The sequence below is a fragment of the Lepidochelys kempii genome, chromosome 4 (genome assembly GCF_965140265.1).
Source record: "Lepidochelys kempii isolate rLepKem1 chromosome 4, rLepKem1.hap2, whole genome shotgun sequence".
In the NCBI taxonomy this organism is placed as follows: Eukaryota; Metazoa; Chordata; order Testudines; family Cheloniidae; genus Lepidochelys; species Lepidochelys kempii.
The window spans coordinates 94,824,467-94,841,646 of record NC_133259.1 but is presented as its reverse complement, the minus strand read 5'-3'; the positions used below and the strand labels follow the sequence as shown (position 1 = coordinate 94,841,646).

Here is a 17,180-nt window from a genome sequence, read left to right as displayed (position 1 = left end):
TACACAAGCCATACTTATTCTTTGGATAAGTGGAGGTTTTAGTCTCCAGGGTTTTCAATACAGTACCTTTCAACACCAAAAACCTTATTTTAACTCCCTCTCCCCCCCCCAACTTAGTGACAAGCATTTATAATGTCCATCCTTTTGTTTTGAATCTATCAAACACTAGAGACACTCTAGAGAATAAAGTCTGTAATTGGGATTGTGGGATTGTTTGAGATATGAAGGAAGTCTGATAACCACCTTTCAATTTCAACCATCTTAAGTCTGACTTTAATGGAGATATCTCTGCCTGAGGAAAGATCAGAGAAAACCAATCCATTATGTTACAAGTGTAGTGTGTATGGGGGGAAGGGAACATTGCTGGATGGAGCAGGTTTGGATTAAATTAGTAGTGGCACTATTCCATCATTCTTAGGGTTATGTAAATCCAAAAACTTGTTGCATGTTGGAAATGTGTTTAATGCTGGATTTTATATATATTTTTACTAGTAAATGTAATCTTCCAGTACCTACTGACTTATTGACCTATACATTTCTTTTGAATGAAATTTCAAACGGAAGTATATATATCTCATGTTCATCATATACTACCTCTGATGGATGGTCTGTTGGCTGTGGTATCATAAGTTGGTTGTGATGCTGAAGTACAGTCTTCAAATAATCTAAAACAGTCTGGCAGGGCACTGCATGAAACAAATTGCAATTACTGTATATTAGCTGTCTAGCACAAAATAAAACAGCAAGCTTAAGTTAAGCAGTGGTCTCTCTCCGTTGTGAATGCCTATAAGATTTATTTACAATTGGAAATGTCCCTCCTTTTGATTTGTGCAGCCATTTCATTCAACAAATATATAACAGCTGATGTATTTTTGCGTGTGTTGAGGTATCTGAGGATTCTTTTCTATTTTCTGCCCACTACTTTTCAAAGGTTTTCCATTTAAAGAATATAATGCTTACAAATCTGAATTAGGTCAGCAGCAATGACAATGGAAAAAAAACTCTGCACCCTGTAAACAGCCCAAACCACATCAGGGAGAAAACATTTCTTGGACTTAAATCATACATTCAGTATTAACATGTAAACATGCTGGAATATGTCTGAAACTGCAGACTCATTACAGTATGCACATTTAATAATACATAAACATTGGTTTTTTTCTTTCCTAAATTTGTCACAAAACCAGGCATTATGGAAACAGTCTGATCTCTCTTCCCTCCCCCCACCAAACACACTCATCCATTTCAGTTGTGGTATCACCATCCTAATCTCTTCTCCAGAGGTGATGGGTTAATTAGGTCTGATTCAATTATGGGTCTCTCTTAAGCAGATTCTGCCACATCCCTGATTAACTCTGAAGTATTTTTGAGATACAATGCTTTATTCCTGACCTTGAATCATTGTAGGAGAATTAAACTAATAGCATTATGCTTGACTTCTGTAACACTAAATACATACAAAATGGTATGTATTTAATCAGTTTTGTCGGGATTGTTCTTATAACAGTGGTAAAATACTTAAGTCTTTGTAGCTTTGGCTAACAGTCCAAAGCAAGATTTTCAGAAGTTACGAGTGATTTTGTATGGTTCTATTTTTGGTTGTCCAATGTGAGACAAGTGTACTTAGCACTTTCTTAAAATCAGGTCCTTTCAAAGTGTCACAAGCCAGACACCCCAGAACTGAAGCTCTGATGTCCTTGTTCATTCCTGAAAATCTTGGCCCCAGTTTGATGTCTCTGTGGGCTCTGACCTTCTGAAGGAAGACATAATTGTACTTTGTGCTGGTTTTCTTAGAGCTCCCACACACTTACTCGAGCTTCAATTTGTCTTACCTACCCCATATTTTCTTATAAAGTTATGTGATATAGCAGCAATTTTAGAAAGCTAGCTTTCTATTGGCTCAATTTCTGACTTCACTACTCTGTTAGCACACCAGCATAGTACCTCAGAAGGGAGTGTGGTGACTACAGATCAATATTGTTGAAGTAACTGAACAAGAAAAGGTGGATGATTATTTATGAGGAAATTTCTACTGGTCCATTCTTGCTAGTTACCAAGATCTTTGTAAGAAATTAAAGTAACTACATGACACTTAGTTGACATGCAAATAACTTTATGAAATTGTTTCAACTTTGGTAATATGCTGAATGCCCCCACCATAGCTAGGCTCCAAAGGGCTTTTGAGAATATTAATTTAACAAATGTGCTGAAGGACCTTTTCAGTCTGGCTACTGGAGTGTAGCATATTGATGAAGCTGAGAAAAAATTGTTACGAAAACATTGTAGTTGATCTTTAAATGCACTCTAAATAGTCCACTCATCACCTCAGAACTGAACAAGGAAGTCTGATGTTAACTTGAGAGAATTAGGAGGCTCTGGATATCTGGAGGACAAAGTGGTAGAGAAGGTTTATTTTTGTGTATGTGAAGGCTAGTTGCAGGGGAAGGGAAAATGACACGGGGTGACTGTTTTTAAAAAGGTGGTTGGGTTGCTTGGAGGGATGAGGTGGTTTCTGGGGATCTCTCCTTACATTATTTGTGAATTCTCAACACAACCTGCTTGGCAAGGGAAAAGGGAGGTTCAGCAACCTCCCTATCTGACTGGGATGAAGCACTGACTCTATGGCAATTGGAGATGTGTGAGTTAGACACAGTATTTGGGTGTGGGTTTGATGGGCACTGTAAGGGAAGCCCCCTCTATGGGATTTTATTTTTACCTAGGTGAGGCTTCCAGGTTTAATGTGGTGATCTTTTGGGACTGGTTTGTTTGTATTGTTAGAAAGGGTCTGGTGTTTCCTTTTAGGGAAGGAGGGAGGAAGAGAGATGGTGATTTATGGAGCATTTGCACTCTGCCCGTGGAGTTCCTACACCCCTGCTAAGGTGGCTGAGATGGTTGTGCATTGCTGCCAGAGGTTGGGTAAGGAAAAAGGGAGGACTCGTGTTCTCCAATCCCTGTGGGATGGGCCTGAGGAGCTGAGACAGGAGGAATCCTTTCTTTAGACCAGCGTTTCTCAAATGCGGCCACCGTGGCTGCATTTGGCCACTGGGGGCTTTTCTGGCAACCACAGCCTCCTGGACTGTGATTGATGGAGTAAAGTAGGGGCATCTCCCCCTCCCTGTTGCTCCTGGATGCACCGCCTTGGTGTTGGTTGCTGGGACCACCAGCAGGGGTTGGGCCCTGCCCCCCTCTGGAGACACCAGGGGCACAACACTGGAGAAGCAGGCAGTCCATGAGTTCCCCACCTTCCCAGGGTGGTGGGGCTCAGGCTTTGGGCTTCAGCCCTGGGCTGGCAGGGTGGAAGGCTCTGGCCGTGGGGCTTTGGGCTCCATCCCTAGGCCCCGTCCCCTGGCCATGGGGCTTCAGGCTCTGGGGCTTTAGGCTCCAGCCCCCTGCTGCTTCCCTGGCCCCTGCTGCCTCTCCCAACCTCCTATCTGGGGCTTAATTTGTCCCTAGGCTTGCCAGGGTTGAGTATGTCTGCTGTGAAAAGTGATACTTGTATGTTTGTTAATATCACTTTTCACAACAGACTTACACACATCGAAATCATTGTAATTTATTCATTGCTAGCTAGTATGTGCATATTTATTTGTTTTTTCCTAAAGGTAATTAAGTATTTTGGGAAAAAGTGAGAGCAGCCACCAACTCTTGCTGGTGGCTACTGAGGCCACCAAAAAATTTGTTCTGAGAACCCCTGTTCTAGACAATAGCAAAGTGGATTACATTTCTCTATCCTAAAGGCCTTGTTTGGGGTCTTATCTTAGAAGGACAGGCTTCAGTTGATGGGGACTTACTCCTTCAGCTCATACCATTCCATGCAAACTAAATGGCTAATAAAGCCACCATCATCCATGATGTAATCCTGTATAAGGCCTGAAATCCTGGCCGGACAATGTAGCAAGGCCTGGATGGTTTAAAAAAAGTGCTTTCCAAATGGACATTTTGGTTTAGCATGAGTGGAGAGGATAAGGGAGATGCTGTATCTGTGCTACTTCCATCTGACTGCAAGCAGAAAATGTTTCACTCCAAAAATATTTATTTTGTATCTGTTCATTTCATTAGATTCTCAGGACAGGGTTAAATTGGGAACAGCTGTGCAGAGCTGCCCTGCTGAGTTCCTAGACAAGATGAACAAATTATCTAGACTGTTGCTGAAATCACTGAGAATAACTGTCCTGGGCAACTTTAATATCCATGAAGATGACAACTCTCTGGCACTCACATGCTCTGGTGATGGGATCAGTGTAAATATCTAGATAGAGCTCTTCAACATTGACTGGAAATCTCATGTGACTTGTCTGTTGGGCCTATGATTCTGACAGGAGGTGAAATCAAGCAGGAAGAGGTCAATTATTGCTGATTGCCAGTATTTTATAAAGGAGAAGGTAGATGCTACCTGGATCCAGCCGAATAACTGTTCGGAGCCCCTACTCAAATGACCGTCTCTTGCTACTGAAGATCTTGGTAAATATTGCCCAATCTTATTTTGCAAGCTTACTGAGGAGGTGGTGTTGACAAAGCCAGTGTGGCATTTGGAAGTCATGGAAATTCTTGATCCTTATACATTAGGATTCCAGATTGGATGGAGAATGGAGACTGAATTTATTTCTCTGGCTTATTATCTCCTGTTAGCAAAGGGAAAGGATCAGGTGGTCCTGTTGAATCTCTTAGAGCAGTTAGCAGCATTTGATACCATTGAGTGAATTTATGTAGAACCAATGTGGGACCTTAGCAAGGTGGATGGGACCTCATTTGAGTTTCCATTTCTATTTATTGGAGGGAGGGGGTGTGTGTGTGTGTGTGTGCGCAGTGCTGGATTGCACATCTCTTCTGAGGGATCTCTCCGGAAGTTATGTAGGGTTGTATTTATGCCTCTTATTTAGTGTGTGTATGTATGTAAGGCTATGGGGGCAGCCAATGAACCCGTTTGGACTGTGGTGTCATCAGTAGGCTGATAATATGCAGTTCTAGATCTTTTTAATGAAACTCAGCTGATGCTATGCTGGTGCTTTCCCATTACCTGCCAGAAATATGAAAGCAAGTGGCTGAAGCTCATGTTTATAAACACACACAAATTCTTCATTTTTCATAAAGGTGGAACTGCTTTTGGTCCCAAATTGGATGTTAATATTGTTAAAATGGTTGGGGCATATTATAACTACTAAAACCATCATATATCTTGCTGGTACTGTGGGACAAACAGCCTTTCACTTCCCCGACTTCTCAACTGCCAGATGGTACTCCCAAAGCCAAGGTTCCTTGCTTAGTTATGCTGGTTCAGAAAGCAAAGCCCAAAGGTTAACAAAGCTCTAAAAAGCACAGTAGCGCAGTGGGAACACCAAAATTCAAAGCTTTAGTTTTGCATCCGCAGTTCAATTTTAAGTTGTCTGGGCATTCTTTTAGGACTCTAATGGTATGCCTTTAACCACTCCCTTTGCTGAAAGTGGAGCCATTTTCTCTAAACTCCCCACACCAAGAGTTACTTTACTAAGGCTTGGGGTTTCCAACTGAGAGTGTAAAGAATCACTTAAATCAGTCTAATTAAAAATAATTAGATCTCTGGGAGTTAAAAAAGTCATAACCTAAAGATATGATCTTTTGCAGGTTTAAGAAACAATCCACTATGAATGATGGATTAATAGTAGGGACCCCTACTTACTATACCCAATGGGAGAGAAGCTACCATAGAAGCTACAGTTGGTTGCCATGATTTAACATCTGCAATGAATATGTGGGCTGGGATGAATTCCCATTTAAAGGAGACACTGGGGGGGGGTCTGCTAGCTTCTGCGATGTTGTAATTCTAATTTTCTTGCTCATTAGGAAGATGAAAGATCAACTGTCTTTATTTACCAGCTTGATGTAATGTGCAATGTCAATGATATAGAGGAAGTCCTAAAGGTGGCAAGGCAACCCAGAGAAATAAACTCTCTGGTAAATATCCGACTTCTTCTTGACTATGGGCCAGACCTAGTAGAAGAGCAGAAGGATTTTTGAAGAAACTAAATGTAAATTGAGAGAACTGGGTGATACATATATTTTTAGTATCTTCAGCAAAACTCCCAGGATGACCGAGAAGTAGACAAGCTTTGTGGAAACAGGATATGCAAAAGGTGATGTTGGAACTTCACTGTTTATTGATCAAAGTAATAAGACTTTGCTGCTACTCTAAGGAACTAGCTGTATTAGTTTGTTTTCTTATGTTGCACAAAATGTTTTGGGCACTGCTTATGATGGTTTTGACTATGTTGTTTTCACATTTTTAAAGAGTAGTTGGCTGGCCCATTGACCACAGGATGAGAGTAATTGGGGGGAAAAAAATCTACTCTAAAAAGATTTTGTGCACACACGCACATATACGTATCATTGATGCCTATTGGTGAAGACTTGTTTCAGCTACAATGAGTATTACAGTGCTGAACATTTAACTGGTGTTCCTCTGCCATTCAGGTTCAAATGATATATGGCATTATTGCCATTTTATGCCTCCCATCATATGGTACTGTCTTTCTTTTTAAATACTGCCGACACAAAATCAACAGTACCTTCATTTAGATCTTATTCCCAAAAGAGATTTCTCTATTCCATCTTTGGATTCGAATGTATTTTGCAAGTGACTGGTGTCCTTGTTTGCTGGACTTAGAGAGAGTCTTAATTTTAAGACATTTTAAGTTTATTTTAGGGTATGTCTGAATTGGGACTTGACTGTCAAAGATGTAATGAACAATGTTTATAACCCCCCTATTTAGAAAGTACATGGTAGTACAGATTTTTGGTCCTATAAACTGAGTTGCTTTTCACCCTGATATATTTGGACAAATACTCTGAATAACATGGATTGTATTATTTTTGTCCAAAAACACATTTCACTAACAACTTGAATTCACAGAATAATGCAGATCTTGGAGCTGAGATTCAAAGGGGTCTGGGGTAGACGGGAAAGGGCCCATGAAGCAGAGAGAAGCTGAAAGATGGCTGGAGCTGCATGTGTCAGCTTGTGAAGAAAAGTGATGGGGTGCAGTGAGGTGGAGAAAAGGTGATGAGAGGACCCAGAGGTTACAGCAGTAGAGGGGGAAAAAGCTGTATATCTGCCAGGAATTTGTGATTTTCATGTTTGTTTTCAAAACTGCTGACAATTTGGTATTTTTGCAATTTGATGGATGAATGAATAAGAAAACAGCACCCTTTACTGAGAACAGCATGTAGAAAGTTTAATACAGAGTAGGGAAATCAACATCAACAGGAAAGGGGCAGAAGATCAGACTAATTGACCTACAGTGGCAGTCAAAAGCCCTATGCTAGCAGAGAGACCCAGGAGGACTGGTGGCAAAGCGTCCCCTAACTTGAAATGTCCATGTCCTACTGTTGCTTTCTAGGTGGTTCCTGTATCTGAAAACCCCTTCTTGCTCTTGTTGTCAGTCTTGTCCTCTTCTTTTTTTTCCCTACTGACTGGTTGTCCCCTCCCCTTAGCCTTTACATCTCCGTTTAGACTGTAAGATCTTCAGGGCAGGAGCACTCTCTATAAACCTCCTTACACATTTATATTGCTAATGAATAATAAGGAACCTTGAGCTGATAAAGATGACTAGGTAGAGAGGGGAAGTAGCTACTATAAGTTTAACTAGAAGATTAGGAATTATACCTCAAATTTACTTTTTGTGGGGGCAATTCTCCAAAGGGACTTTATTCTAGCAAGGTTGATCCATCACTTTTTTTTTTTTTTTAACAAATTTTGCTCTGATTTCCATGGCTTGCAACAAAAACTCTCCCACAGCAACTTTCCATAGAATTTACCATGCAAACAAAGGTTAATAAGGCCCACAGCAGCAGAAGTTACTGTAGCATGTATAGTAATAGGAGTATATGGTGTAAGAACTTGTGTATTTGGAACAGATTGTTTTGGTAAACTAAAACAACCATGAAGTTGCAAAGCAAAGCTGAGAGCAGCTATACCCCACAAAGTCAAAGGATATTCTGACACAAATCCTTGCAAAACACTCATTAATTTAAATCAAGGTTTGCTTAGTAAAATGACTTCACACTTTGAAGCTGGAAAGCTGATCAGGAGTGGAGAGATCAGATTAAAATGTTCAAAGCGTCAACAGAAACTGAGACAGTGGTTCAAAGTGAACATCAAGGCTTTAAAAAAAAACAGCAATGAAAAAACTTATTTTTCATATCTTCTGTGGCTGCCCAATCTACCCTGCTCACCCTCTGGCTTTTGCGCACAACTTCTCTTGTTAGTCCCCAACCTTTTTAAATTTCTTCATCCACTCCCCCATGAAGAAATAACTGGAGTATTTTCTGTGGCTGGGCAAAAGAAGATGGTTATCACTGTGGTGCCTCCCGAAAACTCTCAGCCCATAAATTGCCTTGTATCACTTTCACACATGCGCATGCTGAGTGGTTTGCCCCAGGTCACACAGCAAGCCAAAGCCAGGAAGAGAACCCTGATCTCTTGACTCCCAGACCTCTTCTTTAACCACTTAGTAATGCCACCTCCCTTTTGGTCACAGTTAGAATGGAAGCAGTGTGTGGATTATTATTAAAGCTGTGAGGCATTCACAATTTGTGAAACTCTTAAGTAAGAACTGAATCGCTGGGGCACTTAATGTATGCCTCAGATCCAGGTTGTACATGGATCTATTCTAGTCTGACCTCCTGCATAACATAGGCCACAGGAGTTCCCTGAATTAATTCCTGACTCAAATCCAGTAGCTGTGATTGGACTAGAGCACATCTTTTAGATAAAACATCCAATTTTGCTTTAAAACTTGCCAATGATCCATCACAACTCTTGGTACATTGTTCTTGTGGTTAATTACTCTCTGTTAATGTCTTATTTTTCAGTCCTGAATTTGCCTAACTTCAACTTCCACCCTTTGGATTGTGTTATGCCTTTGCTAGATTAAGTACCTACATGGGAACAAATATTTCATAATAGGCTTTTCAGAGCTTCACAAATAAGTTGTCCATTTTACCATTGTAATAGTCTCAGTTTTAGCCATATACATGAGTAAATCTTACCTACAGGTAGTACCTTGCCCCATTCTGTATGCCCTCAACTACTTGGTGAACAAATAGCATGTTTCATAACATGCTTTCAGGCAGTCTACCTATGACTGACTCTCTTGGGCACACCACAAGGTGAAAGGATGCCACTAGACTGGGGACCTCTGAAACAACAATGTAGGACCTTAGTGGGTGGAGGAGAGGAGTTGGTGGCAGAAAGTCTTAATTTTTTCCCATCTGTATATAAATGTTCCAGGTATAGTTTTTCCTCTGTAAAAATTCTACCAAAGTAACCACTTCATTGCTTTTGTAGATCTCCAGAAAACCCGCCCCCACCCCTGTTTTTTGTCAGCAGTGCAAATGTTGTTTTGCATAGCTCTTGTTAACAATGTGCTGCCGCATCCATTTTCACAATGCAAACTCTCCTTGATGCTACATGGGGGGGGGGGGTGGAGGTTGCATACCAAAAAGTAGAAAATACTCACTATCTGAAAGAAAGGGAGAGAATTGTTCTGAGACCGCTATAGAAGAGGAGAAGGAGCAGACTGTTGCATTTATCTTTTATTTATAATGTTGCCACCAGGAGTGTCATAGTCCATTTTGAGGACAGACCATTCAAGCCTACTTCAAAAAAATGTATTGTATTGGTCTGTCTTTGGAGGTTAACAGAACCAGTTCGGCTCCATAAAGCATTGAAGGAAGAAAGTGTGCAGTCAGATAAGCACTCTTTTAGTGATCTGATAGGACATTATAATGGCCCCTGTCCTGACATAGTGTCCCCTTAAACCATCTCTTCATCTGTGTTACTCTAACAGGTCACCATGGTACACAGACTGCCTGCAACAGATGAAACAGTAAAGAAAAAATTTGGAGCACTGGTGGGGGCGGAGGGTTGTTACAGTATGATACTGTCACAAAGAATTATTGAATCTTGTGATGGTTTCCTTGGTTCCCTAATAAACCCTGCAAAGTCTTGATTCACCACCCAAAAAACTTCTGCTGATCAGAGCTGTCTGCTCAGATACGCAGACGAGTGTCTCATGCTGTGAATTTGCTAACTAGTCTGTGGATAAGATCACACTGATTCAGACTGGTCCGTCAGCCTCTGTGCTGGCAGAACCACACTGGAGTGAAGTCAGAATGGGGGACAACAAATGAGACATCCTCTCTATTTGAGCTTTAAGCAGACTCATTCCTTGGCGCTTTTGGAACTTTTGAGGCGCTTTGGCCTACAATGTGGACTCGTGTCCTCCATGGTAGCAAAGCAACTGTAGCAGTACCCAAAGTCCTTGGATTTCACTGACTCTTGTCATTTTGATTTTAGGCCTATGTATGTTATGCAGACAGTGCTGGTTTTATCTGTTGATCTTCTGTTGATTAAATGCTAATGATCTATCCATGCACATTTATTCTAGATTCAGTAGCCTTTGATAGATCATAGATAAGGTGTTTCTGATATGCCTACCATCTCTGGTAGGACTATAAAGAACTACATTTGAGTGACTCTAATTATTTTTTAAAATAAGAAAAGCAAGCCAGATGACTCAGGTAACTATAGGCAAGTTAGCCTGACACCAATCCAGGACAAAATAATGGAAAATTAAATGAGATTTAATTAAGAACTAAGGATAGGAAAAAATTAAAGCCAGCCAACATGGTTTTATGGAAAATAGGTGTTGTCAAAACAAATCTGATTTCAACATTTGATAAGATTACAAGTTTTTGGTTGATAAAGGTAACTTTGTCAATGTAATATGCTTGGATATTGGTAGAGAATTTGACTTAGTACCATACAACATTCCAATTAAAAAATAGTCTTTATAAAATATCCGAGCTCACAAGAAATGGATTAAGAACTGATAAGTGACAGATCTCAAAAAGTAGTTATCAATGAGGAATCCTCATCGAAGGACATGTTTCTAATGACTTCTGCAGGAATCAATACAAGGCCTGACACTATTCAATATTTTCTTCAATAATTTGGAAGTAAATATAAAATCAAGGCTGATAACATTTGTGGATGACATCATTTACCACTCTGCCAAATTTTTATGAGGGCAGGGCAGTCATACAGTGATCTGGATCACTTAATAACTTGGTCCCATTCAAACAAAATGTGTTTTTAATACAGTCAAATGCAAAGTTATATCTAGGAACAAGGAATGCAGATCACATCTGCAGAATGAGAGAGAGGGGGCCTGTATATTGGAAAGCAATGACTCTCAAAAGGATTTAGGGGTCATGGCAGACAAGCAACTCAACATGAGTGCCGAGTGCAATGCTTTGGCAAAAAGGGCTAATGCAATTCTTGGTGGTATAGACAGGGGAGTAGGGAGGTTATTTTACTGTGTGTGTGTGACACTGGAATACTGTGTCCAGTTCTGGTGTCAACATTTTAAAAAGGATGTTGAAAAATGGAGAGGGTGCAGACAAGAGCCACAGAAATATTTTGAGGGCTGAAGAAACTGCCTTTCAGTGAGATTTAAAGTGATCCATCTGTTTAGCTTCTCAAAAAGAAGAGTGAGAGGTGGAGAGGAGAGTTTGATGCTTGGGGAAGAAAATACTGGGTACTGAAGGGCATAGCAATAACTAATGTCTGGCAGCGGAAGCCACGCAAATTCAAGTAAATTAGGCACATTTTTTAAACAGTGAGGGTGATTAACCTACAACAAACTATCAAGGGAGGTGGTAGATTCTGTCTCTTGACGTCTTTGGATCCGGACGAGATGCCTCTCTGTAAAATATGCTTTAGCCAAATGCAAGTTATGCTTTAGTCAAAGACAAGAATTTATTAGGCTCAATGCTGAGGTAACTGAATGAAATGTAATAGCCTCTGTGATACACAGGAGATCAGACTAGATGATCTGATCTTTTTCTAGCCTTAAACTCTATGAATCTATGACCTTACAGGTAGTATTGTGAGCTTTGCAGTGAGGATTCTCCCATGTTGTGTACCTGAGTTCAATTTTGTCATGCCTCCTACCCAATGTGGCATATGAAGCTGTTACTGGATATTGAGAGACAGTGTAAGCTGCATTGCCTTTGGAATTTCTCCTGTACTACTGTTTCTGGCTCATCCAACCTGGAGAGTGTAGCTCAGGGGTGGCCAACCTGAGCCTGAGAAGGAGCCAGAATTTAACAATGTGCATTGCCAAAGAGCCACCGTAACACATCAGCAGCCCCCCGTCAGCTTCTCTTTCCACCCCCAGTGTCTCCTACCTGCCAGCAGCACTGCCGATCAGCACCTGACCCTCCATCCCTGCACCTCCCGCCCACCACGATTGGCTGTTTTGTGGTGTGCAGGAGGCTTGGGGGGGGAAGGAGTGGAGTGGGGCTGGGGCCTGGGGCAGAGCCAGCGGTTGAGCAGTGAGCACCCTGTAGCACATTGGAAAGTTGGCGCCTGTAGCTCCGGCCCCGGAGTTGGTGCTTATGCAAGAAGCCGCATATTAACCTCTGAAGAGCTGCATGTGGCTCTGGAGCCACAGGTTGGCCACCCCTGATGTAGCTGATCAGATTTGCCAGTAACTAGCTGCAACGCTGAGCCAGTGAGGGTTAAGCAACCAGCAGGCTGGGTGACCTGTAAGCAACACTTACGGATATATTAGAACATTGAAATGGTGACTATCGGCAAGGAATGGCCCTGTTTATCAAAATCATGTTAAATAGACTAGGGATCCTTAATATGTATGCCTGTATTGTTAGAGAATCAAAGGGTAGATATTAAGTATATTTTGTTAAACTTCTAACAAGATATAGGTAAACGCAGACAATGTGATCTAATTACCTTGTAGATGCTAAAATTCTGTTCCTGTCTCAGTGTTTGATTACTGTATTCTATTGATTCAGAAATCAAAAGGGGATATCCTTTAGATGGGACTTAGGTGTTAATAATATTATTGTCCTTCATTTCCCTTTGAACCTCATAATTCCACATAGCAAACCTCCTGTGACCTGTTTGAATGGTTAATTGTCTTATGCTAAAGAATACAAATAGTTAGCAGTGTATGCCTAGGAAACAGAGATTTGCTTCAAAGCAACAATATGCATTATCCATCCTTCATCTAAGGAAGGCCTGCTAGGACCATTGCTGTCGAGAGGCTTTTATCCATTGGCCTTAAAGTACAAAAGAAGCTTCAGGCCTGATCCTTTTCATCCCAGATCTGCTTAAACTTTGACAGAGAAAGTCCAAGTCTCAAGCCTGAGGTCTCCAGGTTTAAAGGGAACTGTATTTTGGCTTCTTGATAACAAGTGTGGTATTACAGAAGCTGTTTTGTTGCTGGGTTGGTGAATCTAATTATAGAATAGACCACCCGTTTTTGGAATTGTCTGCCCTATTCCTTGCAATTTGTCTCGAGTAGGCATTCTCAGTGTGGCCCCTCCAGGCAGTATGGTCACACTTGCTGAGAGCTCACTGACCTTGAGAGCTTGTTCAGATTTGTAACTTGGAGTCTTTTAGATCTTCATCAGGATGTTCAAACAACCGGAGGCCAAAGGTACTTTTTTCATTTGTGCTTGGCTAGCAGGCTGTGATATTTTTTTCTTCAGGTGCAGCCCTCTACAGTTATCCATGCCTTTCTCATGTCTGTGGTGGATTACTGTTATGTGCTCTATATGGGGCTACACCTGAAGAACTTTCAAAACCTTTAGCAAATGCAGAATGCTGCAATTCACTAGTTTTATGTGTGTCCAAAAAGGAGCATGTTACATGTGTCCTTTAGTCTTCACTAGCTTCCTATTTGTTTCTGGTACTACTCAAGGTTTTGGTTTTTAACCTATATTTAAGGTCTAAAGGGCTTGGATTCAAGATACTATATTCTTATGTGATACCACAGCTCAAACACCTCAGCTGATCTCAAGTGCTAATAGCCCCAAGGTTTAAAAAAGCGTGGAGAGTGTCTTCAGTGAGGGATTTTCTACTGTGGAACATATATTGGCCTCTTTCTCCCTGCTTTGGTCTGACAGAGTTCAACTTTCAGGGCATATTGCAAAGACACTCTCTTTTCCCATGCTCTTCCTGGAGATGTGTGGGAAGAGTTGGGGGGAATGTTTGATGGCTTGGGTGTGTTTTTAGGAGGATAAAGATCAACTTAAATTTTGTATCCACTTTGTTGAAAAGATGGACATGTGTGACCTTTGAATATGTCCTTTTAAGAAAAGAGGAAAATAGGTTTGCAAATTATAATCGCCATTTAAATAACAGCAGAGGCCAGCAATATGAAAGCATGTATTTTAAAGTACCACGACAACCTACTTTACAATGACTTAAATACCCCCAAACTAAGCAAATTCAGAGTTATGATTACATTCTATCTAGAACTCACGACGTGTCAAATGTCCATATGAACTGCCAGACTTAATCAGCAGATAATATAGTATATGATGCAAAATTAAGTGTAATAGCTGGCACAACTGTGGAAGTTACGGTTGGAGCCTTAACACGAGTTCCTCTCTTTTGGTAAGTGCTAATGAAACCCCTAATATACCCTTTTAAAAACTAGTTTTAATACTATAATCTAGGTACAGTATATTACATAAAGTAAATTGGATAACATAAATAAAATAGTACATGGCCTGGGAATATTTACCTGGAATGCTTTCCAGTTTTCTTCGGAGTTCCTCATTTTCTTGTTGTAGTGAAATTACCTCCTGCTCTAGCTCTTGACATCGGGGACAGTATCCCTCCTCCTCCTCATCCTCTTCCTCCTCTGGAAGTGTAGATGATGATGGGTGACCATGGGACTCGGAAGTTGCTGGGGATGTCCATCCACCTAAAGTGTGTACTGGAGAGGTTGAAAGTGGATCCACATCTGCCAAATGGCCAAAATCATTTACTGATGAGGTGTTCTGGGATGCAAAGCTCCCAGAAAGCAAATAGTTTTGAAGGGAATCAGTAAAAACCCTCAGAAAGGCTGAGGTTTGTTGTTTCTTTTGAATATACTGCATTTCTACGTCTAAATTGTCTGACGTCTGACTATGGACCATTTTCCCCAGCTGACACTGCTCTTGTCTTTCACTATAGCTTGTGCTTTCCTGCTTTACACAAGAAATCATGGACTGAGAGTGATTGTTGTCCAGTAGTTTTCCACCACAATTTAAAAGATTAAGAACCCGGCTGCATTGTTGGGCAAAGGCATCCAGAATCATACGACTCTCTGAAACAGAAGAAAAGATGAATCACAGCAAACTCAAGCAAAAGATGTCAGACAGTACTAGCTAGTCTTTGTCTCTCTCTCTCTCTCACTCACACACACACACACACACACACACACACACACACACACACACACACTAATGATTTAGAGCTGTTTACATTGTATTTTGAACATATTAAAATTGTTTCCCACTCTAATACTTTGGTAACATTTGCGATTTAAAATCATCCTTACTTTGCTTCTATTCTGAGAGTACCCTGGTGACCTTGCTGTTAATCAGGAGTGCATTGGGATGATAATCCCTTTGAAAGAGTACTACACTAAGCAGTGACTAAGACAAGAAAATGAGGAAGAAAACACATTTCATACAATTTTGTTACAGGTGTAAGGCCAAATAAATATTTGTCTTGTAGCAAAACAAGCTGTGAGACAGGAGTGAAAGTAAGATAAGACTTACCAGTACAGGGGCCTGGCTCTGCCCCCCCCTCAGAAAAGGCGGGGCTGGGAGTCAGTTTCCCCAAGCCAGCCCTTCCATGCTGCCCAGCCTGCGCTGCCTGCGGCTCCGGCAGTGATTAAAAGGACCTGGGGCTACAGCTGCTGCTGTGGTAGCAGCAGTGGCCAGGAGCCCCATGCCCTTTTAAATTGCCACACTCCGGGGCAGCTGCCCCTTTTGCCCCTCTTGTCGGTAGCTTTGGCCGGGGAGTGGGGGGCAGCGATGTTAAAGCACTTCTGTGGCAGCGCTTTAATGTCAGCTGTGTACGGGCCGGTACCGGCGGCCACTCCTTACTGGTATGCTGTACCAGCTCACTTTCACCTCCGCCATTAGATGTAGATACTTACTTAATTTTTGTGCTCTATGCTCCCCACTTCCCACCAAACCTTCCAAGCATGAGTTGTTCCTTGCTGTGTTTAGTTTTGTGCTTAGACCTTGCATCTCCTCCTCCCACTCTAGACTCTGAATATGTCCAGATTCCACTGATTCAAGCGTGAGCACTTGACTCATTCCTGAATCTAGAGATGTTAGTCTCCCTTAAATACTACGATGTGTGTCTGTGTTTTGGGAGTCCAGCTTGACACCTTGAAAGTAGCCTGATTTTCAGAAAGTGATGAACACAGCAGGCCCCTTGAAAATCAAGCACCTTTAAGGTGTGTCAAGGTAGGCACCTAACATCCTTAGTTGCTTTTAAAAATCTTGGTCATAATTTTTAAAGAAGGTGACAGGGCCTAACACCACACAGTTAGCATGAAAATACAGACTCCCCCACATGCTTTCAAGAGCTGGTGCATCTGTTAGCTCCACAAGGCTGTTTATTCGCGGAAAAATCTACTTGCTCCTCATGAGCTTAGTACAACTCTCCCTGAAGAGCATTTGAAATGACATGGGTTAAGATTCTCTTCACCATTCTGACCCCTTTACACAAGGTAAAAGGGACAAACCAGCATAAGTCTTTAAAATTCCTGGATCCAACTGAGGGAGAAATCTCCTGGCACAGGAATGAGGATGACAGCCGTAGGCTGGCTTCTGAGGACCCACAAACAAGCTCCTGTATAGGCTGTGCGCCAGAGGCAGCGCTAGACTAAAACATATATAGTAGCTTTCTCCTACCACTCTTTCTTTATTTTAAAAAGGTAGGAAAACCTCCCACTCCCAGCAACTAATAAAACCAACATTACAAAAGTGCTATTAAGTCATGGAAGGCACCATGCACTCAGCCTTGTACCCCAGTAGCAACGCTACATAATACCTATATAGGTTTCAGAGTAGCAGCTGTGTTAGTCTGTATTCGCAAAAAGAAAAGGAGTACTTGTGGCACCTTGGAGACTAACCAATTTATTTGAGCGTGAGCTTTCGTGAGCTACGGCTCACTTCATTGGATATACATCACCTATATACTTCAGTGTAATCTCACATTCAGTGTTGTTTACTATCTCTATTAAAACCTTATGTAAGTACTGCTGTCTTTAACCCTTAGAATGATGAACCAGAAACCATATGGTATAGCCCACCAGATACAATGT

The 17,180-nt window shown here is 41.4% G+C and overlaps 1 protein-coding gene across 2 annotated transcripts in view; it reads right to left on the bottom strand.

Moving 5' to 3' along the window:
• The window catches only part of BEND4 (BEN domain containing 4), a 34,855-nt gene that overhangs the window by 11,276 nt on the left and 6,399 nt on the right, over positions 1-17,180 (bottom strand). For both annotated transcript variants that reach the window (XM_073342155.1, XM_073342156.1), the window contains exons 2-3: positions 14,595-15,161; positions 595-686 (exon numbers count right to left, since the gene is read on the bottom strand). In XM_073342155.1, the coding sequence (XP_073198256.1) occupies positions 595-686; positions 14,595-15,161 (659 nt within the window). The remainder of the gene's footprint in view (positions 1-594; positions 687-14,594; positions 15,162-17,180) is intronic.